The sequence below is a fragment of the Bufo gargarizans genome, chromosome 4 (assembly GCF_014858855.1).
Source record: "Bufo gargarizans isolate SCDJY-AF-19 chromosome 4, ASM1485885v1, whole genome shotgun sequence".
NCBI classification, from domain to species: Eukaryota; Metazoa; Chordata; class Amphibia; order Anura; family Bufonidae; genus Bufo; species Bufo gargarizans.
In genome coordinates, this window is record NC_058083.1 from 512505582 (window position 1) to 512532646 (window position 27065).

The 27065-nt window shown below is 43.9% G+C and overlaps 1 protein-coding gene across 4 annotated transcripts in view; it reads right to left on the bottom strand.

Moving 5' to 3' along the window:
- Positions 1-11802: 11802 nt before the first annotated feature.
- TAF1A (TATA-box binding protein associated factor, RNA polymerase I subunit A) overlaps positions 11803-27065 on the bottom strand; it is a 39074-nt gene continuing 23811 nt past the window's right edge. For 3 of the 4 annotated variants that reach the window (XM_044289685.1, XM_044289682.1, XM_044289684.1), the window contains exons 6-12: positions 24696-24894; positions 22483-22613; positions 21793-21951; positions 20269-20335; positions 15753-15876; positions 13609-13763; positions 11803-12588 (exon numbers count right to left, since the gene is read on the bottom strand). In XM_044289685.1, the coding sequence (XP_044145620.1) occupies positions 12479-12588; positions 13609-13763; positions 15753-15876; positions 20269-20335; positions 21793-21951; positions 22483-22613; positions 24696-24894 (945 nt within the window). In that variant the 3' untranslated portion in view covers positions 11803-12478. The remainder of the gene's footprint in view (positions 12589-13608; positions 13764-15752; positions 15877-20268; positions 20336-21792; positions 21952-22482; positions 22614-24695; positions 24895-27065) is intronic. The other variant, XM_044289683.1, reaches the window with a different exon arrangement.

Below are 27065 nucleotides of genomic sequence, written 5' to 3' on the forward strand. Positions count from 1 at the left end.
GTCTGCTTACCTTTATGTCTTCTGAAATAATGATCCCTAAATCCCTTTCCTCAGATACCGAGGTTAGGACTGTATCACTGATTTTATATTCTGCTCTTGGGTTTTTACGTCCCAGGTGCATTATCTTGCACTTATCAACATTACATTTTAGTTGCCAGATTTTTGACCATTCCTGTAGTTTTCCTAAATCCTTTTCCATTTGGTGTGTCCCTCCAGAAACATCAACCCTGTTACAAATCTTTGTGTCATCAGCAAAAAGACACACCTTACCATCGAGGCCTTCTGCAATTTCGCTGATAAAGATATTAAACAATATGGGTCCCAGAACAGATCCCTGAGGTACCCCACTGGTAACAAGACCATGGTCTGAATATACTCCATTGACTACAACCCTCTGTTGTCTGTCCCTCAGCCACTGCCTAATCCATTCAACAATATGGGAGTCCAAGCCCAAAGACTGCACTTTATTGATAAGCCTTCTATGTGGGACAGTATCAAAAGCCTTACTAAAGTCTAGATAAGCGATGTCTACTGCACCTCCGTCATCTATTATTTTAGTCACCCAATCAAAAAAATCAATAAGATTAGTTGACATGTAGACATGATCTCCCTGAAGTAAACCCATGCTGTTTTTCATCTTTCAATCCATGGGATTTTAGATGTTCCACAATCCTCTCCTTGAGTATGGTTTCCATTAATTTCCTCACTATTGATGTCAGGCTTACTGGCCTATAGTTGCCCGATTCCTCCTTACTACCCTTCTTGTGAATGGGCACAACATTTGCCAATTTCCAATCTTCTGGGACGACTCCTGTTACCAGTGATTGGTTAAATAAATCTGTTAATGGTTTTGCTAGTTCACCGCTGAGCTCTTTTAATAGCTTTGGGTGTATCCCTTCAGGCCCCTGTGACTTATTTGTATTAATTTTAGACAGCTGACTTAGAACCTCTTCCTCTGTAAAGACACATGCATCAAAAGATTCATTAGTCTTCTTTCCTAACTGAGGTCCTTTTCCTTAATTTTCCTTTGTAAAAACTGAACAGAAGTATTCATTGAGGCAGTCAGCTAGTTCTTTATCTTCTTCCATATATCTTCCTTCTTTTGTTTTAAATTTGGTAATTCCTTGTTTTAGTTTGCTTTTTTCATTTATGTATCTGAAGAGTGTCTTATCACTTTTTTTCACTGACTGAGCAAATTTCTCTTCTGCCTGTGCTTTAGAAGCTCTTATAACTTGTTTGGTCTCTCTCTGCCTAATCTTATAAATTTGCCTGTCATCCTCTTTTTTTATTTTTTTATAATTACTAAATGCTATCTTTTAGTTTTTAATGATGTTGGCCACTTCTGCTGAGTACCACAGTGGTCTCTTCGTTTTTTTGCTTTTACTGACAAGTCTAATGCAATTTTCTGTTGCCTTCAATAGTGCCACTTTTAAGTAGTCCCATTTCTCCTGGACTCCATTGAAACTGTTCCAATCTGATAGGGACTCGTATACCACTAATCTAATTTTAGAAAAGTCAGTTTTTCTAAAATCTAAAACTTTTGTTTTTGTCTGGTGTGACTCCCCCTTCTTGCCTTCTCTGTCTTCCCTGTATAGAGAGAACCCTGATATTGTTATATCCCAATCATTATTCCCATTGAACCACATCTCAGTAACAGCCACTTAATCTATATTCTCAGATGCCATTATAGCCTCAAGTTCATTGATGTTATTTCCTAAACTGCGAGCATTTGTAGACAAGAATCTGAGCTTGTCATTTCTTAACCTTTGTGCTACTGGCATCTTCTGGCATTGTTCCGGGGGGCAGTCGGACTGCTGGATTATCACCCTTTTGCCCCCCTTTCCTAGTTTAAATGCTCCTTAGCAAATACTTGGAACTGTTCACTGAGGACATTCGTTCCCTTGAGAGAAAGATGCAAACCATCTTTCTTGTACAGTTCTTTTCCACTCCGAGAGCTTACATGAGACACAAAGCCAAACCCTTGGTTCAGATACCATTCACCAAGCCATACATTGAATTCCTTAATGAGCCTCTTCCTGTCATGCTGAAGGTTATGCACAGGCAAAAACTTCAGAGAATGAAACAGTTGATGCAACCTCCCGTATATCCTTTCCAAGTGTGTGAAAAGCTTCCTTCACATTTGAAACCTCATTGCAAGCCAGATCATTTGTCCCAAGAGGGACTATAACATCCACCTCCCTTTCCTGCTTTGCTTGCCTAACAATATTAAGGATACGTTGTCTATCCCTGCTAGCGGTAGCACCAGGGAGACATCTCACAACACCATTTTCCTCAAACTTCACACCTCTTATGATGGAATTGCCCACCAACAGCTGCTAACTATCAGTCCTCACCTTCTCCTTTTTGTATTTGGCTGCAGTCTTACATACTTTAGGCATGGGAGATGATTGTTTCTCACCCACTGTGCTTGAGCCATCCTCCATGTTGCTCTTGCACTCTGAAAGTGCTGCAAATGAATTATGGAGAGCCACAGACTGTGGGACATGTCTTCTATCCACAAATCTCAGTCTACCAGAACCTGCAGTAACCCATCTTCCATTTCTAGGGGGTCTCTTTGGCAGTGGCATTGCTACGTTCTCAGCCAGAGTTTGTTTAACGGTTAATTTACAAATCTCAGATTTCAAAAATGCAATTTTCTGATGCATTATGGAGAGCTGTCTACAGATCAGACAGCATCCAAACCTCTGAAGAGTGGAACCTAAAATAAAAGCACAACAATTCCTGCACAGAACGAGGTCTGCCATTTTAAAGAGGGGAAAGATTATAAACAAACAAATCTCACTTTTTTAGATTGTATCCACCTCCAGATTACCTCCTGAGTGTCTCCTGAAAATCTCCAATGCACTTATAAAAATCAGCACTTGGGAAAAGCAGCAAGCTATGGAAAAAGCAGCAAAAGCAGAAAAAGCAACATGTCTGCTAAGGGCCCAGAGGGGAGCGGAACAGCAGGACATATACACTCACCTAAAGAATTATTAGGAACACCATACTAATACGGTGTTGGACCCCCTTTTGCCTTCATAACTGCCCTAATTCTACGTGGCATTGATTCAACAAGGTGCTGATAGCATTCTTTAGAAATGTTGCCCCATATTGATAGGATAGCATCTTGCAGTTGATGGAGATTTAAGGGATGCACATCCAGGGCACGAAGCTCCGGTTCCACCACATCCCAAAGATGCTCTATTGGGTTGAGATATGGTGACTGTGGTGGCCATTTTAGTACAGTGAACTCATTGTCATGTTCAAGAAACCAATTTGAAATGATTTGAGCTTTGTGACATGGTGCATTATCCTGCTGGAAGTAGCCATCAGAGGATGGGTACATGGTGGTCATGAAGGGATGGACATGGTCAGAAACAATGCTCAGGTAGCCCGTGGCATTTAAACGATGGCCAATTGGCACTAAGGGGCCTAAAGTGTGCCCAGAAAACATCCCCCACACCATTACACCACCACCACCAGCATGCACAGTGGTAACAAGGCATGATGGATACATGTTCTCATTCTGTTTACGCCAAATACGGACTCTACCATTTGAATGTCTCAACAGAAATCGAGACTCATCAGACCAGGCAACATTTTTCCAGTCTTCAACAGTCCATTTTTGGTGAGCTCGTGCAAATTGTAGCCTCTTTTTCCTATTTATAGTGGAGATGAGTGGTACCCGGTGGGGTCTTCTGCTGTTGTAGCCCATCCGCCTCAAGGTTGTGCGTGTTGTGACTTCACAAATGCTTTGCTGCATACCTCGGTTGTAACGAGTGGTTATTTCAGTCAACGTTACTCTTCTATCAGCTTGAATCAGTCGGCCCATTCTCCTCTGACTTCTAGCATCAACAAGGCATTTTCACACACAGGACTGCCGCATACTGGATGTTTTTCCCTTTTCACACCATTCTTTGTAAACCCTAGAAATGGTTGTGCGTGAAAATCCCAGTAACTGAGCAGATTGTGAAATACTCAGACCGGCCCGTCTGGCACCAACAACCATGCCACGCTCAAAATTGCTTAAATCACCTTTCCCATTCTGACATTCAGTTTGGAGTTCAGGAGATTGTCTTGACCAGGACCACAACCCTACATGCATTGAAGCAACTGCCATGTGATTGGTTGACTAGATAATCACATTAATGAGAAATAGAACAGGTGTTCCTAATAATTCTTTAGGTGAGTGTACATTTTAAAGAGGGTCAAGTATTTAAAAATCTCAAAAACTCCTTTAAGGGCTCCTTCACACACACTTTTGTTCATGGCAGTTTTTTGGGGGGTGTTTTTGGGGGATGAGGGCTGAAAAAACATCAGAATAGTCCCATGTGTTTTTTTTTTTTTTTTACATCTTCATTGTTTTTTGCATTTTTTTTTTGTTGTGTTTGCCCACTAGTATTTTCTTCATGGCATTTTTTCCCCCTATAGGTGATGTGAAAATTACGGAAAAAATGCAGAGCTCCAGCATGCTGCATTTTTCAGCAAGAAAGATAAAAAACACCACCTTATGAACAAAATCACAGATGACGACGGATGTTAAATGACACTGGACAGTAAAGTGCTGAATGCTATGTTTTTATCTGTCCGGCGCTATCACTCCATAGACGATGGACCTGCGAACTATAGGGCAATACACATACAGTCCGGCTCCGTAAAAAAAAACTAGCCAGACACAACTGATGTATGTGCACCCAGCCTAATGTATATGGCCAGCTTTATACTGGCATCTATAAAATGGGAAGTCAAAGTCTATTTGCATTTTTAGTGTTGCTTTTCGCACTTACATTTTTTGGTACTTTTTATTTTTAAAACTGTTGACTCCAGATGCTAGCTGAAAGTCTATGGGAAATATGAAACTCAGGACACACGCAATTTTTTATTATTTTGTCCTGGCATTTTCTCTCTTAAAAAAATGCAACATACTGCAGCTCTGTCCATTTTTTTTTTTTTATAGCCATTTTCACATCACCTTCTCTATAGAGGAAAAATGTCATGAGGAAAACACAAAGCAAAAAGTGCTGCAAAAAAAATAATAATAATTCAGGTGCCCAAAAATGAATGAGATTCTTCTGGTGTTTTTTCAGCCAAAAACAAAAACAGTGCAAAGATGTAAAGTAATAAAAAGTTAAGTATTAGACGTAAAATAAAGTATTAAAAAATAAAGAATAATAAATAAGGTATTAGTCAAAATATAGTATTAAAAAATAAATGAAAGTATTAATAAATAAAGTATTAGATATAAAGTATAAAAATAAAAAAATTGTGTTAAGAAATAAATTATTACACATAAAATAAAGTATTAAAAATAAAGTATTAAAAACTAAAGTATTAAAGTAAGTAAACTAAACTAAGTATTAAAAAAATGTGAAAATGGATATCTATGAGAAAAATAACAGTTTTTTTTGCCTTCCTCTGGATCAACTTGAAGAATAATAGGCCGAACTGGATGGACAGATGTCTTTTTTCAGCCTTATATACTATGTTACTATGAAGGGAAGTTAATGCCAGAACCAGAGCAAAAAAATATATAAATAAAATCTTAAAAAAAATGTCAAAAAGACACTTTCTTTCTATACATTTTTTATAAAACCTATATTACAGTAACATAACCCTCGCTGATTTATACCCCAGGACACTTATTTTAGTTCAGCAGCCAAATAAATAAAAAATGTAAAAGACTAAAAAAAAAATTCTTGTCCCAAATTCAAAGGGAACACATAAATACATACACTGAACAAAAATATAAAACAAAATACTTTTGGTTTTGCTCCCATTTTGCATGAGCTGAACTCAAAGATCTGAAACATTTTCTACATACACAAAAGACCCATTACTCTCAAATATTGTTCACAAATCTGTCTAAATCTGTGTTAGTGAGCACTTCTCTTTTACCGAGATAATCCATCCCTCCTCACAGGTGTGGAATATCAAGGTGCTGATTAGACAGCAGCAATATTGCACAGGTGTGCCTTAGACTGCCCACAATAAAAGGCCACTCTGAAATGTGCAGTTTGATCACACAGCACAATGCCACAGATGTCGCAACGTTTGAGGGAGCGTGTAATTGGCATGCTGACCGCAGGAATGCTACCAGCGCTGTTGCCCGTGCAATGAATGTTCATTTCTCTACCATAAGCCGTCTCCAAAGGCGTTTCAGAGAATTTGGCAGTACATCCAACCGGCCTCACAACCGCAGACTACGTGTAACCACACCAGCCCAGGACCTCCACATCCAGCATGTTCACCTCCATGATCGTCTGAGACCAGCCACCCGGACAGCTGCAGCAACAATCGGTTTGCATAACCAAAGAATTTCTGCACAAATTGTCAGAAACAGCCTCAGGGAAGCTCATCTGCATGCTCGTCGTCCTCATCAGGGTCTGGACCTGACTGCAGTTCATTGTCGTAACCGACTTCAGTGGGCAAATCTCACATTCAATGGTGTCTGGCACGTTGGAGAGGCGTTCTGTTCACGGGTGAGTCCTGGTTGTCACTGTTCAGGGCAGATAGCGTGTGTGGCGTTGTGTGGGTGAGCGGTTTGCCGACGTCAACATTGTGGATCGAGTGGCCCATGGTGGCGGTGGGGTTATGGTATGGGCAGGTGTATGTTATGGCCAACAAACACAGGTGCATTTTATTGATGGCATTTTGAATGCACAGAGATACCGTGACGAGATCCTGAGGCCCATTGTTCATCCACGACCATTATTGTGGGCAGTCTAAGGCACACCTGTGCAATATTCCTGCTGTCTAATCAGCACCTTGATATGCCACACCTGTGAGGTGGGATGGATTATCTCGGCAAAGGAGAAGTGCTCACTAACACAGATTTAGACAGATTTGTGAACAATATTTGAGAGTAATGGGTCTTTTGTGTGTGTAGAAAATGTTTCAGATCTTTGAGTTCTGCTCATGCAAAATGGGAGCAAAACCGAAAGTGTTGTGTTTATATTTTTGTTCAGTGTAGTAGTCGTAGTATTTTATGATTCTTTTTCCTCAGTTTAATGGAAAAACTGGAACACTGGATAAAAAGCAAACAGCTCCCGCCATCTGCTTTTCCCGCACGACTTCCTTGTAAATACTTCACAGCAGCTATTTATAAGGTAATCATTTTTTTGGCCACAAAACTGGAACATCCATTCATGGACATCAGTAAACATTACAGAAAAGACTTTACATTGTGTTCAAAAAGAAGCTGCAATGTTTAATGGGCCCTGGCCCCGAGCCCGCCATGGTTCACGGGTCCACAGAGTACAGGACCAGTCTCTTTGATATACAGTTCTTGCACAATGCCACCTAACAGATGCTCCAATGATGTGGTTACCGGATGCTGCACCTTATCGAAAAGCTTAGCCGCTTTCTTACACGTACATTGTCTTGTGTTACGGCACTACACTCACATAAGACACCAATGTAAGTGGAAATTCCCAGCAATCATTACCTAGGGTCAAACCACCACTAGAAGGAATAGTGATAACGAGACTGGGAGCTGGATAGACTAAAAGGGGCTCTCCGAGTGTTTAATACCCATGACTTAATGTCTGGATAGGTCATCAGTATGTGATCAGTGGGGTCCACAGCTCACCCAACACAGCGCCGTCCAGTGGATAGTGGTTGTGCTTGGTATTGCAGCTCAGCCCCCTTCACTGAATATGACTGAGCTGCGCCTAGGTCACATGACTGATAAACGTGATGTCACATGGCCTAGGAAGAGGCCTTAACACTCGGATAAACCCTTCCACAGAATGGTCTGTAGCCATGAACGTGTTCGGTTAAGTGATTACCCACGATTCAGCATCTGGTGTGCGGGGAAAAATGGTTCCTTCAGTGAAGGAACGTCTTAAACTCTTTCTAACAAAGCTAGAACCAGCCCTGTACCTCACATGGATCCAGAGATCTCCCCATTCACTGCTTCAGTAGATTTTTATCAGGCTGGAAGCCTGGGATGTTGGGGTCCTTTTTGCTGCAGCTCTCTCTCTATCACAGCTCAGGGGTAATGTCCCTTCTGCTGCAGCTCTTTCCCTATCACAGCTCAGGAGGTGTGTCCATTCCGTTGCAAGTCTCTCCCTATCACAGCTCAGGGGGTGTGTCCTTTCTGTTGAAGCTCTCTCCCTATTACAGCTCAGGGGCCCATGTCCTTTCTGCTACAGCCCGCTCTCTCTTTAACTGTCACAGTTTCTAACAGAAGAAATGGTTGGTGGCAGTTGAAGGGTGGAACTGAGCATGTGCGTCCACCCGAGAAATGTTACTGAGGTGGAAAGAGACATAAGGTGGCACTATACAAATAGATTTTATTTACTAACTCAGCGACTATACTTAATTTTTAATTACATGCAAATTGCAAATATATTCAGATCCAGGGCCTAATTGGATAAATGTAGATTTTTCATGGAACAAACACTTCAAAGGGAACCCATCATCAAAATGTACCCCCCCCCCCCAGCAAGTTACTTTTTAGTACTAGTTGACCATTATATTTATCCCCCCCCCCCCCCAGTAAGTCTCACTTAACTCTATCACTGCGGCCAGAGAAACCTCTGAAGACATAAATGCAAAGAAAATTGTATTCAGTTTTTTTTCTTAATGTAGTAAAAACTATAAAAAGTGAGTATCACTGTAACCATACTGACCCACAGAATAAGGTCATGTCATTTTTAGGGCACAGTGAACTTTTTTTTTTATCCCCCCATTTTCCAATACAAGCTATGGTAAAATAAACAGTGCCATTATAAAGCACAACTTGTCCCACAAAAAAAAAACAGGATTTACCACAGGTCATTTTCATGCTCCTAATGGCCAGCACGTAACATCTGGCAGTTTTTTTTTTTTTTTACAGAAAAGGACATAATATAAAACTCTCAAAGGGTTAGCCCAGTTATATAAAGTTAACCCTATCCACACTGTAGGGGATAACTATTAGATTGGTGAGGGTCCTACCATTGAGACCTTCACCAATCACAAAAATGGACCCCATACTGACTCCCCGAAATGAACATGCGGTCAGGCATGCATGTGGCCGCTCTATTCATTTCTATGGGTGTTCCAGAGATAGCAGACTATAGCGCTCAACTGTCTCTGGAACGCCCATAGAAAGGAATGGAGCGGCCGCATACATGCCCAACTGCTCTGTTCATTTTGGGGGGCGCCAGTTATCATGCGGTAGGACTCCCACTGATCCCCGGTCCCGTGCATAGTGGATAACTTTACATAACTGGAATACCCCTTGAGGGTGGGCACTTTTTTGTGGTTTTTGATTATTTTTTTCAGTAAGTGAAAAAGACACCAGCTCCTGATTTTACATGGAAGTGTCACAAATATTAACCTGTTCCCGACCGCCTTATGTATACGCCCGCGGTTGGGACATTAAATAGGACGCCGGCTCGCGCAGGCTGTGGGCGCCATAGCCTCCTAGTGCCTGCTGTTTTAAGCAGCAGGCACCCAAGGCTAGGGTCTGCGACAAGTAGTAACGCCAATCGCAGGCTTTTAACCCTTCAGATGCTGTGGTCAAATGTGTGGCAGAGATCTGGGGAGCCGTGTGTGTGTGTGTAAGCCCCTGTCCGCTTGAGTGACAGGAGGCTGCCACACATTAGTTCCTGTAGAGAGCCGCCCATAGTATTAAAATAGAAAAATATTTATCACATACAGCAAACTGCGAAACTGAAACACTTCAGCTCCTACAAAAAAAAAAATGCGATAAAAAAAGGTCACACATTTGATAACAGTATCAATGAAAAGTACAGCTCTCAATGCAAAAAATAAAAGTTATGGGGATAAGAATATGGTGATGCTAAAAAAAGTGTTTTTTTTTTTTACAAAGTTTTTATTTTTTTTCAGTATTAAAACACAAGAAAAACTATAAAATGTAGGGAATCGTTGTAATCGTACTGACCCTGAGCATGAACATCACAGGTCAGTTTTACTGCAGGCAACCGTAAATGATGACATTAGAAAGTAAAACTTGTCCTGCAAAAAACAAGCCTCATACGGCTACAGGAATAAAAAAAAATAAAAAAAGGTTATGGCTTTAGGAAGGCCAGGAGTAAAAAAAAGGTTAAACGCCAGGCAAATAGGTAAATTTAGTTTTTTTTTTTTGTCAGAGGGGTGTTTTTCAAGTTGCAGCATGCTCTGTGTGAGAAATAGACAACATTCCTCATAACTTATTATCTGTGTATGTTTTTATGTCGTGTGAACCTATTTTCCATTCTGTGATTGTACGTGCCGTTTCGTCTTGGCCCTCATTACCCTTGGAGTAAATCAGTTTATCACCTGAATGTTAAAAAAAAAAAAAAAAAAAAAAAAAACTGTCCCTTTGCAAGTGGTAATGAAAATGGTTCCTGGAAATGCAGAGACTCAGACAGCATGGACCCTCACCCAGTTGGGGTCCAGCAGCTTTTCAAATCCAGTACCAGAAGATGAAAAAGAAATATAAGCAATAACTCATCTCTGGTACAACACACGTATTAATAATTATAATCAGCGCATTCCGTGTGACGTGGGCATTGTAGGGAGCACAAACGTCACTCCCCTGCCAGCCAGCATTCCCACATAACCAGTATCTCACCTTCTGGGACAACCACACCGGTCATGTGTGGTATCAAAATGATCAGCCGGATATAATATACATTATTAAAACATGTTGGGTCCCGAATATCCATTAGTGTGGACGGGAAGCCATGTTTTATTATTATTTCAGGTCTGCCAGCTGAGTAAGAGGTGCAGCATGCACAGGTAGTGAGGGCCACCCCAGAAGGCTGGGACGGAATAGGCGGGAGACTCCTCTCAGCTCTACCCTCTGCCGAATGGGGATAAAAATGAACTATTGGGAACATTTCTTTGACACAATTTGGGGATCCGATCAACATTGGGTTGTGTTCCACTTTCCTCCTGTCCCCAGAAAAAACAGAATGGACTCTGACCACAAAATTCGTTAAGCAAGAACCTTTCTGCTTTTTCATCTTTTTATTTTAGTTTTGTGCACGTTTATGTCCGTCTCATTTCTTTTAACTTTTTGTAACCAAGTACTGCATCTTTTTAGTACATTAAAGCACATCTTTAATGGTTTCTCCTTGTGCCCTGAACGAGCCCCGTAACCTCCATTTTTTAAGTGAATGAGTGCGGTTTGCGTTACCGTGTATTTGCTATACGTGTGGCCTGTGCCACTGTGAGCCTGCTTGCGAATGGGGCGCTGTGGGGTTTTCTAAGAGCCCTTAATTAATCGGTGTATCGATTTAAATGTCATAGCTGGTGGCAGCGCGTTGGAGTGCATGAAAGGCTGTGTAGGGGAGTGATCGAGTGAAATAGATTGACCCTTGGCAGTCGCACCCGAGTCACGTGACAGGGCGGTTCCCGTACGTGACACTCTGTATCTAGGCATTGTCTGGCATTTCTTTTGCACAAAAAAATAAAAATAAAAAAAGTTTGTTGGTGGTTTTGAATGGTATTTTTGGTAACCATGCTTTTTTCAGCATTCATTGTGGGGGCGGGGGGCATACTTTAATCCAAAAACCACCACACTCTATACCGGGATCAATACTGTTAAATTAAGACCTTGTTTCCTTTAAGGCTAGGTCTACACGACGACAATAAGTCGCGCGACAGATAGGTCACAACTACACTGCAACATTTGTAGCGCAACATTTTGTTGCACTAATGTCGCGCAACAACTTTTATAATGGCAGTCTATGGTGTTGCACTGCAACTGCGACGCAACAGTCGCAGAAAAATCCATCTCGACTGTTGCATCGCAGTATGTTGCAGTGCGACACCATAGACTGCCATTATAAAAAACGGTCGCGCCACATTAGTGCAACAAAATGTTGCGCAACAAATGTCGTTGTGTAGACGTAGCCTAAAGGAATACTTTTGCCAATCACAACCCTAGCCGACGTATGACGGCATTCTTTTATTTTGGGGTTCTCCCCTGTCCTTGCTTCCCGATACTGTGGAGGATAACCATCGGTGACCACAGCTATTGTGTCTATTACCTGCATGGCTAATGTAGTCACCGACACAGGAAGTGCTGCGGATGGTTGATATGTAGCGGGGAGGACGCTGATGGGCGGTATCTTATTTAGTATGACGGTTGGCTTTGATCAATGAAATAGAGGATTACAGCCCTCTGCCCAACGGTGGTAAAAAAGTATAACGCATGCGCCCCTAAGGCGAGGTCATCAATAGCCAAGTCCTAGAGAACCCCTTTGAAGTAATAAAGTAAGAAGTCACATTTTATTTAAAAAAATGCAATTCCTCCACTGTATGAAAATATTAACTGAACCCTACAAATGGGCTCATAACAGGACCCTTCACATATAACTGGAAGGGTTTAGGCCGGAGCGGTCACTGACGTACAGCGGAGGCAGCCATTTTTATGGACCATAATTCAATGCTACTAGGAACTCTCGGATACAAGTCTTCTCTCTAGTGTTGTCACCGGCCTACGATGACTGCCTCCGCTAAGTCACCACCATCCCGGTTACGGGATATTTCCACAGTTATTCATCTTTATAAACTTCTTCATATGACGTAAGGCTGTTTTCTCATCATTCCTCGCAGATCCATAGACGCAGGTGAAATAGACACAACCTACAAGAGGAAGAAGGAGACAAATCAGTATAAATCTCGCAACCGAGAACCTGCATAAAAGCAAAAACACAACGCTCACAGATGTAGCAGAGCTGGACTAAGTTACGCCACAATGACAAAGTTAGCTCTGCTTCATCTGTATGTATAGTTTTCTGGATATAATTTGTGAAGTTTCTCCATGTAATTCTACTTACTGTCCCGGCTCTTTAACTCCCAATTTGGACTTTTAGCACAGCAGACCGGGGGGGGGGGGACATTTATCAATACTGGCATTACCATACGCCAGTCTTCTTCCCCTGGAGCCAGATAAGGCACACCTCTCCTTCTCCGTGCACCAGAAACTAAAGTCTATGCCAGCTAGGGTCTGACGTAAACTTTAGCTATAACTTATGCCAGTTTCTGGCGTAAATTATAGTAAATCTGCAGCAGTCCCATAGAAGTGAGTGGAGCAGTGGCTATGCTGCATTGCTGCACGGTGCGCTTTCCATTAATTTCTATGGGACTTTCGAAAGTAGCTGACCACGCTCACTCTATTTTTGGAATTCCCATAGAAATTAACTTTTGGGGGCCGCACCTATGCAACATTGGTGGCATATCATAGGGATGAGACAACCCCTTTGAAGGAGTTATCTTGCATGATGGAATATTTTGCCCAGCATCCCTCGCTGTGGAGGACCCGTCCTGTAATGTGAATGAGCACTGTGTAATACCTCATCTCCCCTGTGGGGGCGCTGTAGGGAGATTGAACACTTGATGCCAGGTTTCTCTGGCTGATCGCTGGAGTTCTCAGCACGGAGAATCTTTGCAATCAGCTCTTTGTCAATGGATCCATCTAACAAGCAGGGATTGTACAAAGTGGAGGATGCCTTTAAAAATTATTTGCTGTGATAGCGTCACACATATGCCATGATTCCCGATAGGTGGGGGCCCCGACTGCCTAGAGCCCCACTGATTCTCACAATGAACGACCAAGCTCACTTCTGAAAGATTGTACGATACCACGTGATTGGGGCGACTTACCTGGCCCCTGTAACATCCCGGCCACCATAGCCTTCACCAGGCCGAGTTTGGCACACTCCCTCCAGTCATTCTTGGCAAGAAAGCTTGTGAAGTGGTATGACGGCCACCAGCTCTGCCTGGGCTGCCAGGCCTCCAATATCCAAGCGCTACGATCACTAGAAAGACAACACAGGTTAATGAGCTAGCGCGCGACTCTGCTGAAACGCTCTGTGCTGCTGGTGGGCTATACGTGAAACCTCCATCGTTCTCCTGCTTCACATGGGAATCACAGGAATGTGAAAGCATGAGGAATACTACCAAGACGAGTCAGAGAAGATAATGCCGCACACAGCGAGATATTTTCTTTTCGGTTGAAAAGTCCTTTGATTCCCGTTTATGTCCCTATTTTACTATTTTTAAAGACCAATTAAACCTCTTAGAGGCAGTAAAGGGCGAACTGCAGATTTATTGAGAATTTCATAGCCTTTAATGGGGACATGCCGCCTCTCCCAACAGGTTTGTTCTAGGAAATCACTACATTCCTCATGAAATGGTTCCAGAGCACCAATTCCTTAATGCTGCCAGGGCCAGACGCTGCAGGGACACGTCCCTTTGACCTAAATGTCTAGGAGGAATAACAGAAAAATACTCCAGAAAATAATTCACTTTAAAGGGGTTGTCTCACCTCAGACACTGGTGGCATATCGCTAGGATATGCCACCAATATCAGATAGGAGCAGGTCCCAGAGGTGGGACCCGCACTTCTCTCCAAAACGGGTCCCCGGAAGTGAGCGGAGAGCAGCTGCACAAGTGAGGCCATCTTCTCTTCATTTCTATGGGAGTTGAGCTACTACTAAGCAATTACGAGAGGTATGAGATGTCCCTGAAAATTACCCGTTACACTTGGCTCCTATTCCTCAGCTATTTTAACTAGGCTTTTCTTCAGCTACTTGACCGATCTTTGAGAATAAAGCCATTTTACCAATATTAAACACTTCCTAGTTTATATGCTGTACCGTAAAGAGACGCGAAAACACAAATACACCGATCAGCAATAACGTTAAAACTACTGACAGGTGGAGTGAAGAACATGGATTAGCTCGTGACAACGGCATATGCCAAAGACAGGACTGCATCAGGCAGCAAGTGAACCGTCAGAGCAGTGGATGCTTTGGAAGTGTAAGGTCCAAATTGTGATGGTTAGACACCCAGGTCAATGCATCTTCAAAATGTACCGTCTTGTGGGGTGTTCCTTGTATGCAGTGGTGTCCTGGTACCTACCAAGAGTGGTGCAAAGAAGGACAACGTTCAAGAACATGACAACGAGATCAAGGGGACAATGATGCTTCTGAATGCCTCAGGTCTTAAACTGACTGACCATCGGTGCAACGTGGTGGAAAATAAAGGTGTATTTAGACGGTGCAATAATTGGGCAGATTATTAGGAACAACCGTTCCTGCAAAAACTCGTTCCTGACAATCTGCCCGTGTAGAGATGCAGACGATCATCCGATTAACGGGTGATCCTGTCGTTCGTGCAGGCACCTAAATCATTGTTTCTAGGCAGTAGACTGTGGTGTCCAACAGCGATCTGCAGCCCAGAAACAATGCAGGTGATGAGGCCGAGCGATCGCTATAGCTAGTTCTCATAAAGTGGAGGTGATCGCTGCTGTAAATGCAGCTCTTCAGCTCCTCCTATCAAGCAGCCAACTGTGAGGAAGGAGCGCTTCCTTCCCGACAACCTGCCGCGGCTCTGCCCGCGTAAACGCACCTCGAGTGCGATCCATGAAGGCAGCGCCAAACAATTTGCAGGCTCTGCTGCTAACGTCTTGGTGCCAAAAACCACAGCACATCTTCAGAGGTCCTAAGACGTCCATGCCTCAATGCGTCTGAGCTGTTTTGGCAGGACGAGCGGGACCAACAGGATATTAAGTAGTGGTTTTAATGTTATGGATGGTTGGTGTATACCCCAGTTTGTCACTGTCAGAATGTCTGTCTACTGCCAGCATACATGAGGGGGCCGATAGAGTTTGCACCCTGTAACCCTAAAAACACAGTTCTGCACAGGAGCATTATCATACAAAACGGAGGTGCAAACTGGTCACCAATACAAAAACAGACCAAAAAATTAATAAATAATAAAAGTCTCTGATACAAGTCACTTACTGGAGGAAAGTTTTCTGCAGTCGCTTTGCTAAGCAGCTCCAAGCCGTCACATTCTTCTTCCAACCGGAAAAATCCAAGAGGTCAAACAGGACGTGCAAAGAAAGCTTCTGATCGTCTTCAGAATCTGTCCAAACAGCAGAAAGACAAGCTGAGCTCTGATAGAGACATCCCCCAGTGCAGTCTATAGAAGCATGTCCTTATTTGTAGAGGATCTGTCAGCTCTCCTGTGTGGTGTAGTATAGAGGATCTGTCAGCTCTCCAGTGCGGTGTAGTATAGAGGATCTGTCAGCTCTCCTGTGTGGTGTAGTATAGAGGATCTGTCAGCTCTCCTGTGTGGTGTAGTATAGAGGATCTGTCAGCTCTCCTGTGCGGTGTAGTATAGAGGATCTGTCGGCTCTCCTGTGCGGTGTAGTATAGAGGATCTGTCAGCTCTGCTGTGCGGTGTAGTATAGAGGATCTGTCAGCTCTGCTGTGCGGTGTAGTATAGAGGATCTGTCGTCTCTCCTGTGTGGTGTAGTATAGAGGATCTGTCGGCTCTCCTGTGTGGTGTAGTATAGAGGTTCTGTCAGCTCTCCTGTGTGGTGTAGTATAGAGGATCTGTCAGCTCTCCTGTGTGGTGTAGTATAGAGGATCTGTCAGCTCTCCTGTGGTGTAGTATAGAGGATCTGTCAGCTCTCCGTGCGGTGTAGTATAGAGGATCTGTGCGGTGTAGTATAGAGGATCTGTCGGCTCTCCTGTGTGGTGTAGTATAGAGGATCTGTCGGCTCTCCTGTGTGGTGTAGTATAGAGGATCTGTCGGCTCTCCTGTGTGGTGTAGTATAGAGGATCTGTCGGCTCTCCTGTGTGGTGTAGTATAGAGGATCTGTCAGCTCTCCTGTGGTGTAGTATAGAGGATCTGTCAGCTCTCCTGTGTGGTGTAGTATAGAGGATCTGTCGGCTCTCCTGTGGTGTAGTATAGAGGATCTGTCAGCTCTCCTGTGTGGTGTAGTATACAGGATCTGTCGGCTCTCCTGTGTGGTGTAGTATAGAGGATCTGTCAGCTCTCCTGTGTGGTGTAGTATAGAGGATCTGTCGGCTCTCCTGTGTGGTGTAGTATATAGAATCTGTCAGCTCTGCTGTGCGGTGTAGTATAGAGGATCTGTCAGCTCTGCTGTGCAGTATAGAGGATCTGTCAGCTCTCCTGTGCGGTGCAGTATAGAGGATCTGTCGGCTCTCCTGTGCGGTGCAGTATAGAGGATCTGTCAGCTCTCCTGTGTGGTGTAGTATAGAGGATCTGTCAGCTCTCCTGTGTGGTGTAGTATAGAGGATCTGTCAGCTCTCCTGTGTGGTGTAGTATAGAGGATCTGTCGGCTCTCCTGTGTGGTGTAGTATATAGGATCTGTCAGCTCTCCTGTGCGGTGTAGTATAGAGGATCTGTCAGCTCTCCTGTGGGTGTAGTATAGAGGATCTGTCAGCTCTCCTGTGCGGTGTAGTATAGAGGATCTGTCAGCTCTCCTGTGTGGTGTAGTATAGAGGATCTGTCAGCTCTCCTGTGTGGTGTAGTATAGAGGATCTGTCAGCTCTCCTGTGTGGTGTAGTATAGAGGATCTGTCAGCTCTCCTGTGTGGTGTAGTATAGAGGATCTGTCAGCTCTCCTGTGTGGTGTAGTATAGAGGATCTGTCAGCTCTCCTGTGCGGTGTAGTATAGAGGATCTGTCAGCTCTCCTGTGTGGTGTAGTATAGAGGATCTGTCAGCTCTCCTGTGCGGTGTAGTATAGAGGATCTGTCAGCTCTCCTGTGTGGTGTAGTATAGAGGATCTGTCAGCTCTCCTGTGCGGTGTAGTATAGAGGATCTGTCAGCTCTCCTGTGTGGTGTAGTATAGAGGATCTGTCAGCTCTCCTGTGTGGTGTAGTATAGAGGATCTGTCAGCTCTCCTGTGTGGTGTAGTATAGAGGATCTGTCAGCTCTCCTGTGTGTTGTAGTATAGAGGATCTGTTGGCTCTCCTGTGCGGTGTAGTATAGAGGATCTGTCAGCTCCCCTGTGGTGTAGTATAGAGGATCTGTCAGCTCTCCTGTGTGGTGTAGTATACAGGATCTGTCGGCTCTCCTGTGCGGTGTAGTATAGAGGATCTGTCAGCTCTCCTGTGTGGTGTAGTATAGAGGATCTGTCAGCTCTCCTGTGTGGTGTAGTATAGAGGATCTGTCGGCTCTCCTGTGTGGTGTAGTATAGAGGATCTGTCAGCTCTGCTGTGTGGTGTAGTATAGAGGATCTGTCGGCTCTCCTGTGCGGTCTAGTATAGAGGATCTGTCAGCTCTCCTGTGTGGTGTAGTATAGAGGATCTGTCAGCTCTCCTGTGCGGTGTAGTATAGAGGATCTGTCGGCTCTCCTGTGCGGTGTAGTATAGAGGATCTGTCGGCTCTCCTGTGTGGTGTAGTATAGAGGATATGTCGGCTCTCCTGTGTGGTGTAGTATAGAGGATCTGTCAGCTCTCCTGTGTGGTGTAGTATAGAGGATCTGTCAGCTCTGCTGTGTGGTGTAGTATAGAGGATCTGTCGGCTCTCCTGTGCGGTGTAGTATAGAGGATCTGTCGGCTCTCCTGTGTGGTGTAGTATAGAGGATATGTCGGCTCTCCTGTGTGGTGTAATATAGAGGATCTGTCAGCTCTGCTGTGTGGTGTAGTATAGAGGATCTGTTGGCTCTCCTGTGCGGTGTAGTGTAGAGGATCTGTCAGCTGTGTGCGGTGTAGTATAGAGGATCTGTCAGCTCTCCTGTGTGGTGTAGTATAGAGGATCTGTCGGCTCTCCTGTGTGGTGTAATATAGAGGATCTGTCAGCTCTGCTGTGTGGTGTAGTATAGAGGATCTGTCGGCTCTGCTGTGTGGTGTAGTATAGAGGATCTGTCGGCTCTCCTGTGCGGTGTAGTATAGAGGATCTGTCAGCTCTCCTGTGCGGTGTAGTATAGAGGATCTGTCAGCTCTCCTGTGTGGTGTAGTATAGAGGATCTGTCAGCTCTCCTGTGTGGTGTAGTATAGAGGATCTGTCGGCTCTCCTGTGTGGTGTAGTATAGAGGATCTGTCAGCTCTCCTGTGTGGTGTAGTATAGAGGATCTGTCAGCTCTCCTGTGTGGTGTAGTATACAGGATCGGTCATTCTGGTGACTTCAGAACAGTCTGGAGACATTACTCCCAACAGACTTTTATAGTGGAAAAAGTAGTCCTCGGCAGCTGCTGTTTGTTGGCTCAAACAGATGTAACAAGCAGACGTCAGACAAGTGCATATCGGCTTCTACAGGGAAAACTGACATTTAGCAGCTGGTGGGTACAGACATCATGCATAGTTGCAATCTGCCACCTTGTGGCATGTTGTTGCACTGCAGCCTTAAAGTTTTTTTTCCCTTCCAATTAAAACTACAGTATATACTGCATTTACTACTATGAAGCTGAACAGGTCAGGACCTGGGCTGAAGAGCCCGCAGCCTATGTAAGCGCAGCGGAGACGGCGGCATCAGGGGAGCGATGGTAAAACATCTTCCTTCCGCAGGTTATTAAGAATTACTAATTAAGTTAAATGGCCGGAGAACCTCTTTAATGTCAGACGAACATAATATCTGTGAAACTGGGCGACTAATGTGTAGGAGGGACTCCCGACTCTCCCCTGGAGGCAGATATTGGGGAGAGGTGGTTTGGGTAGTTTGGTCTCAACAAGCCAAATCTTTTTGTAGTTGTGAAGGCAAGTTGCCATCAGAGGTGTCTGGTAGCGACTAAGACTACTTTCCCACGCGCGTTTGGTGCGGATCCATCATGGATCTGCACAGACGGATCCGTTCAGATAATACAACCGTCTGCATCCGTTCAGAACGGATCCGGTTGTATTATCTTTAACAAAGCCAAGACGGATCCGTCTTGAACACCAGGACCGATCCGTTTTCTATTCTGCCAGATTGTGCCATAGAAAACGGATCTGTCCCTATTGACTTACATTGTGTGTCAGGGCGGATCCGTTTAGCTCAGTTTCGTTAGACGGACACCAAAACGCTGCAGGCAGTGTTTTAGTGTCCGCCTTCAAAGCGGAACGGAGACTGAACGCAGGCCAACTGATGCATTCTGAGCGGATCCTTTTCCATTCAGAATGCATTAGGGCAAAACTGATCCGTTTTGGACCCTTGGGAGAGCCCTGAACGGATCTCACAAACGGAAAGCCAAAACGCCAGTGTAAAAGTAGCCTAACTCCCCTTCTCCCATTCAGGGCACTTGGCCAAACAAAGCATGTATGTGAGCGTTAGGATGAACAGCGGACGGCTGAGTGAGCACCTCTGATGTGTATGGGCAGCTTAAGGGTCCGCATCCATGTCCTATTCTTGTCTGCATCCACGGACAACAAAAGGCATTTCTATTATGGTGCCGACCATGTGCGGTCCGCAAAATGAGGAACGCACATGGTTAGTGTCCGTGTTTTGCGGACGTGTGAATGGACACTTAGTCTGCAGACCCCTTAAAAAATAAAAAAAAATAAAAAAAAATAAACGATAGGGCCTTACCAGATCGGTCAAGGAGTCTGCTACATTTCAGCATGAGTTTGTGAGATGGAGTCATGGAATACAAAACCTGAAAGAAAGAAAAATAAATAAATTATATATATATATTAAAAAAACTGCTTTTAAAAATAACCTTCCGATATGAGAGGGAAAGGTCTGCTTGTGGCATCTTTAAATGGATTATCCCATCTGGACATTTATGGGATATTGATGTAGGTAAATGTCCAATAGGTGCGGCTGCTACCTTTCTGACCTGCTCTTATCTCAAGAAAGGAGCCTCAATGAAAGTGGAGAGCACACAGCGCATGCGCAGCGTCCTCTCCATTCACTGTTATGGGACCTCTTAACACAGCAGCGCACGCCCACCTTACTCTACATTCATATGCGGATTCTTGAGATAGGAGAAGCCCTTTAATTATAAATTTGCCCCATGCCACTTAATGGGCGTAAAATGAGCACATGCCTCCTTCTCCTGCGCTGTTCTCTGCTCCGCTGGCCGGTCCTCCACCTGTCTGTATACAAGGCTGCAGCGGAGAAGTGTCGGCACACAGTACAAGACCGCTGAGGACCGTGACTGACTGCAGCGCTCGCCCCCCATTCTTATGTCTGCGATGCGGCCTAGTATACAAACAGCAGGAGGCTGTGACTGCCACACAAAAGCAAAGCAAACATGAAATATACGCATTACTGCAAATCGCATTTTTGCAAAAATTTTTGTTTCTCAGCACATATTTTTATCAAATTGTGATCCCATCTGTCCCTGCATGCCTGTGCGCTTGCAGAGCGCTGCTGCATCGTTTGTACTGCAGCCGCACATTACTCCGAATCTTCACACGCTGCAGAAATTTCTGCGACTGACAATCCACTGCGTTCGCCTGAACGCGGTTGCAGAAATCCATGCGCTTGCCACCAAAATAACTCTATTCGGATGAATTGGGACTGATTTTCAGTTCAAATTCTGCCACGTGCGACGTCACCATTAGGGGACACCCACACGGTCAGGTTTCCTGATGCAGTCGTACATATCCTTTAGACTTTCTCTCCTTTTATGTCCACTCCTGATTTCTGCTGCCAAAACTGCATGCAGAAACCGGACATAACTTTGCTGCGTGCACTGCACACTCAGAGCGGCCTCCGTTTCGGCCAGGCGCCTCGCCATCTGTCCAAGGCTGGATTCATCTAGAGCAGAATATAGCTGGATCCTACCTGCCCCGGGTTCACGGTAGAGGCCTATCCCCGGCGAGCTCTGTCTAATAATTCCCAGGCTCCCATTTGAGGCGGGGGGGGGTCGCCTTGTCACCGGCAGATGGGTTCACAAAATGAACAAAGTGTGCACCAAGAACCTGGAGTGTACCAAGCACATACCATATACTCAATGGCAGCATGTCCTGTCTCTGACATCTTTCGGTACTTTTCCCTACTGTATAACACGTCTTAGGGGCCCAACCTTTTATTTTGGGGGGTGCTTGGAGCACCTTACAGCGCCTCGGTATGTGTAGGCGATACACAAAGCACAGCGATACGCACCCTGAGCTCTTTTAGAAGCAGGTCATCCGCCGCTCCGTTTCTCTTCATGAACTCGTACAGGTACACGTGGGCGTTAGGATTTGGCGGGTTCTTGCTATTATAAGCGTATTCTTTCAGAACCTTTTCGGCTTCCTCCGTCTCTCCAGAAGATTCTAGTAGCTTAAAAAAACACATTTTGCAGGAATATAACCAAGTAACCCCATATTGTCCAGCTGCATGTAAATAAAACTTAGAGATTGCCCCTTAAAAAAATCACCACTCAGCAGGATCAACCCTACTAAACCAGCATACTGCCTGGTAGGGTTGATCCTGTTGTCAAAAATGATGCCTGCCTTGAGAAAATTGGTTGTAAGGATTTTTTTAAAAATAAATATGCAAATGAGGGCCTCCGTGCACCAACCCTTTGTCACATGACCCATCTGCAGCTCAGTCCCATTCAAGGGAACAGGTCTGGGCTGCAGGACCGGGTACAGCTGGTATACAAGGTAAGGTGCTGTCCTTGGTATGTTGTGAGGACCTCCGAGGCACCGCAACCCCTTCAAACAGCTTATCGGGAGGGTGCTGGGAGTCGGACCCCCACTAGATACTGAGGACTGGCGATCAATACCGAACACTCCTTGTCTGTGTGATGGAAACAGAAGAAAAGCCTGGTGCATACGGATACAAGGAAGAGACGCCATTACTGCTTACATCCACATAGTTGAGAATGAAGGGATCCCACACACCAGGAAACTGGACGATATCCTGAAACGCGACAGTGGCTTGTCTGTAATAACTGCCCATGGCCTGAACGGTGGAGGACTGAGACGCGTAACCCAGATCTGGAGGAGAACAGCACAGAATACACATCACGGGGCTGAACCGGAAGATGGCGATTATGCAGATACGGAAATAGATTGAGATAGAAAGATGGATGGATAAATAATCACATATGAGAAAGATAGAAGAGAGGTAAATAGATAACGAGATTAGATAAACGGATATATGGATAAACATTAAAACATTCCACGGCGGGGCAGATGAACAGACAGACGGGGCAGATGAACAGACAGACGGGGCAGATGAACAGACAGACGGGGCAGATGAACAGACAGACGGGGCAGATATGAGGCTACTTTCACATCTGCAGCACAGAGATCCGTCCACCTGATCCAGCAGAGAACGCCGGGAATCGGCAGGACACAAGAGTGCAGCGGTTCGTATCCAGCCAATTCTCTGCATTTTTACCGGAATGCGGCATCCCACTTGCATCCAGCAGAGCCGGATCCGGAAAATTCCAGCAAGCCGTTCTCTGCCTGAACCGCTGCCACAGATGTGAAAGTAACATAAAGGTCCCTTTACATGGGACAACCTACAAGCGTTCCTTCCCGACAATCTGCTGAGCGCTAGCGGAGGAGACCGGTGCGTTTACATGCAGCGATCTCCTCCACAGTATGGGGAGGGGTGATCACCAACGCCATCGCTCTTCCCCCTACTGACTCGTTGTTTCCCGGCAGGAGATCGTGATTACATGGCCCAATCTGCTGGAGGGGAAAAAGGAGGTTTGTGCTACACGATCCAATTACCCAATACACGAGCACTTCGCTCGCTCATCGGGTAAGCGGTACATTTATGTTGAAGAATCAGGATTAGATCTGACAGTCCACCATGTTGTCAGACACCCTATATTTCTACCTTGAAGCCTAGATAAAGAGTCACACTGAATACTGATGTACTGCTGCTAAGAAAGAGGTCCTAGGTCAGGGGGGACCGACCTTACAGACACAAAGAGCCCCTCCTGGGATGCGGAGCAAGACGGGTCATGACCCCCAATGCAAGTCAATGGGGACGGATGCCACAGCGTGTGTCAGTAAGAATCATCAGCAAGTCAGTAAGTAATCATCTCAATCTGAGCTGTTGCTTCATCTGTCATCCGCGGGGGTTTCAAACAAAATTATGTGACATGGTACTTTGGGGGTCACATACTATTAATGTGAGACACATGGGGTCCAGTCCAACAGCGTGTGCCCAGCCCGACATTAAAAATAAATGACGTCCATCATGTTTAAAGAGGACCTTTCACTAGTATACAAACTAAAAACGAACTATACCTGTGGGCAGAGCGGCGCCCAGGGGTCCCCCTGCACTTACTAGTATGCCTGGGCACCGCTCCGTTCGCCGGGTATAGGCTCCGGTGTCTCAGCTCCGTCTGTTGTACTGAACTGATTTTTTGTAGGAGGCGTGTCCCTTGCTGCAGTGCTGGCCAATCGCAGCGCACAGCTCAGTTAGTTTATGGCAAACAAACATTTACAAGGATAATGGAATCAGAGGACGATGGGTTAAAGATACATTAGTTATTCATTCTCATACGTGTTAGACATTTTTCAGCCAATTAATTATCATGAAGTATAAAGAGGCGCAGGTCTTCCGTCTGCACATTGATGCTGGAGATGCAACTGAGGAACGTCAATGGTTAGGAATAGAAAAGTGTCTGAGGTCACGTTATGTATAATGATGTCATTTAGGCGTCACCATTCCTTCCTACGGACTGCGGGACACTGTGACAAACCTGCATTATACTACTAATTATTCCTTTGTTCTCAGGCGTGTTTGGGCGCGCACACAGCACTGACGTTCTTCTACCGCTGCTTCACACGTCCGTCTACCTCATGTCAGAATCTGCCTTTCACATTTATTTCAGCGCTGCCTTGCTGCTCCGGTCTCGGAATAAACAAAGGAATCTTCTCAAGAAGTTCTGTGCTGCTGCGGCCAATCTCCAACAATTTACATCTCCACCTCATCAATAACGAGCATTAACCCTCGCTAGAGATGATTTTTCCAATTCTTGGCCCATGTAAATAGATATGAGAGATAGATGATAGATAAAGAAGCAACTACATTCAGTCCTTTACTTCACACATTACCATTTTCGGTCACTGCGGATCTCCTCTCCACCCAGGCCCGGTAGTTGAGGACGGCTCTATAAGCTTGGATCAGCTTCTGCAGCTTGTTCTGTTTGATGGAGTGCTGCCCGTATCTCCAGCTGTCTAATGAGGACACAACCCTGTTCACTTCATCCGTGTCACCGCTACACAGCAAGTGATAGATCTGCTCCAGGGAAATCTGCAAGGAACACCAAGCATCACACAGGCTTCATGCAAGATACTTATGGAAACCTACACAAGGGGGCAGCATTATAGTAGTTATATTCTTGTACATAGGAGGCAGCATTATAGTAGTTATATTCTTGTACATAGGGGCATTATTATAGCAGTTATATTCTTGTACATAGGGGCATTATTATAGCAGTTATATTCTTGTACATAGGGGCATTATTATAGCAGTTATATTCTTGTACATAGGAGCAGTATTATAGTAGTTATATTCTTGTACATAGGAGGCATTATTATAGTAGTTATATTCTTGTACATAGGAGGCAGTATTATAGTAGTTATATTCTTGTACATAGGAGCAGTATTATAGTAGTTATATTCTTGTACATAGGGGGCAGTATTATAGTAGTTATATTCTTGTACATAGGAGCAGTATTATAGTAGTTATATTCCTGCACATAGGAGGCAGTATTATAGTAGTTATATTCTTGTACATAGGAGCAGTATTATAGTAGTTATATTCTTGTACATAGGAGGCAGCATTATAGTAGTTATATTCTTGTACATAGGGGCATTATTATAGCAGTTATATTCTTGTACATAGGGGCATTATTATAGCAGTTATATTCTTGTACATAGGGGCATTATTATAGCAGTTATATTCTTGTACATAGGGGCATTATTATAGTAGTTATATTCTTGTACATAGGAGGCAGTATTATAGCAGTTATATTCTTGTACATAGGAGGCAGTATTATAGTAGTTATATTCTTGTACATAGGAGGCAGTATTATAGTAGTTATATTCTTGTACATAGGAGCAGTATTATAGTAGTTATATTCTTGTACATAGGAGGCAGTAAGTATTATAGTAGTTATATTCTTGTACATAGGAGCAGTATTATAGTAGTTATATTCTTGTACACAGGAGCAATATTGTAGTAGTTATATTCTTGTACATAGGGAGCAGTATTATAGTAGATATATTCTTGTACATAGGAGGCAGTATTATAGTAGTTATATTCTTGTACATAGGAGGCAGTATTATAGTAGTTATATTCTTGTACATAGGAGGCAGTATTATAGTAGTTATATTCTTGTACATAGGGGGCAGTATTATAGTAGTTATATTCTTGTACATAGGAGCAGTATTATAGTAGATATATTCTTGTACATAGGAGGCAGTATTATAGTAGTTATATTCTTGTACATAGGAGCAGTATTATAGTAGTTATATTCTTGTACATAGGGGGCAGTATTATAGTAGTTATATTCTTGTACATAGGAGCAGTATTGTAGCTCCTATTTTCATGTACATAGGAGACAGTATTATAGCAGTTATATTATTGGACAAATCCTAAGGAAATTAGATCAGCCAGTAGAAAACTAAATAACAGATAGTGTCACTTTGCAAACCACACACAGAATTAGATAATTAGTAATATGCACATAAAAACAGGTAATATCACAAAAAAAATGGGTCAAGAATTTTGCCTGTAAGAAGTCACACGTAGACCATTTAACGTCAGGGAGATGAATCACCTGCGATGGACACAGCCTATGGGTGTGTGCACATTACACTGCCAAAAATACAGGATGTCAGGAACATGCATCCTGGATAAACAATATAATCTGTGAGAAGATAGAAATCCAGGCACAGACTTCAGTGATCAGCCCAACCCCCTCCAGCTGCATTCAGCACAACAGGAGCATTACACACATATAGGGGCAAAAGGAGGGCTGATGGGAATACTGCGCAGTACCAGCAGGAGGTGACACAGAGCCTTCCTTTGAGTTTTCAATGTTTAAGAGAAGTAGAGCATGTTATTCATTCAACTGTGACACATTTTACACAAAAATGTTTATGTTTGGATCATTTTTAAAATGTCATTTTATTTTTTGGGGACATTACAAGGCTTAGAAGTTTGGAAGTCTAATCTTCAAATTTTTCGGAAAAATTCCAAAACCCACTTTTTAAAAGGACCAGTTCAGGTCTGAAGTCATTTTGTGGGGCTAACATAATAGAAACCATCCCAAAATTACCCAATTTTAGAAACTACACCCCCAAGGTATTCAAAACTGATTTTACAAACTTTGTTAACCCTTTAGGTGTTCCACAAGTATTAATGAAAAATGGAGATAAAATGTCAGAATTTCACTTTTTCGGCAGATTTTACATTTT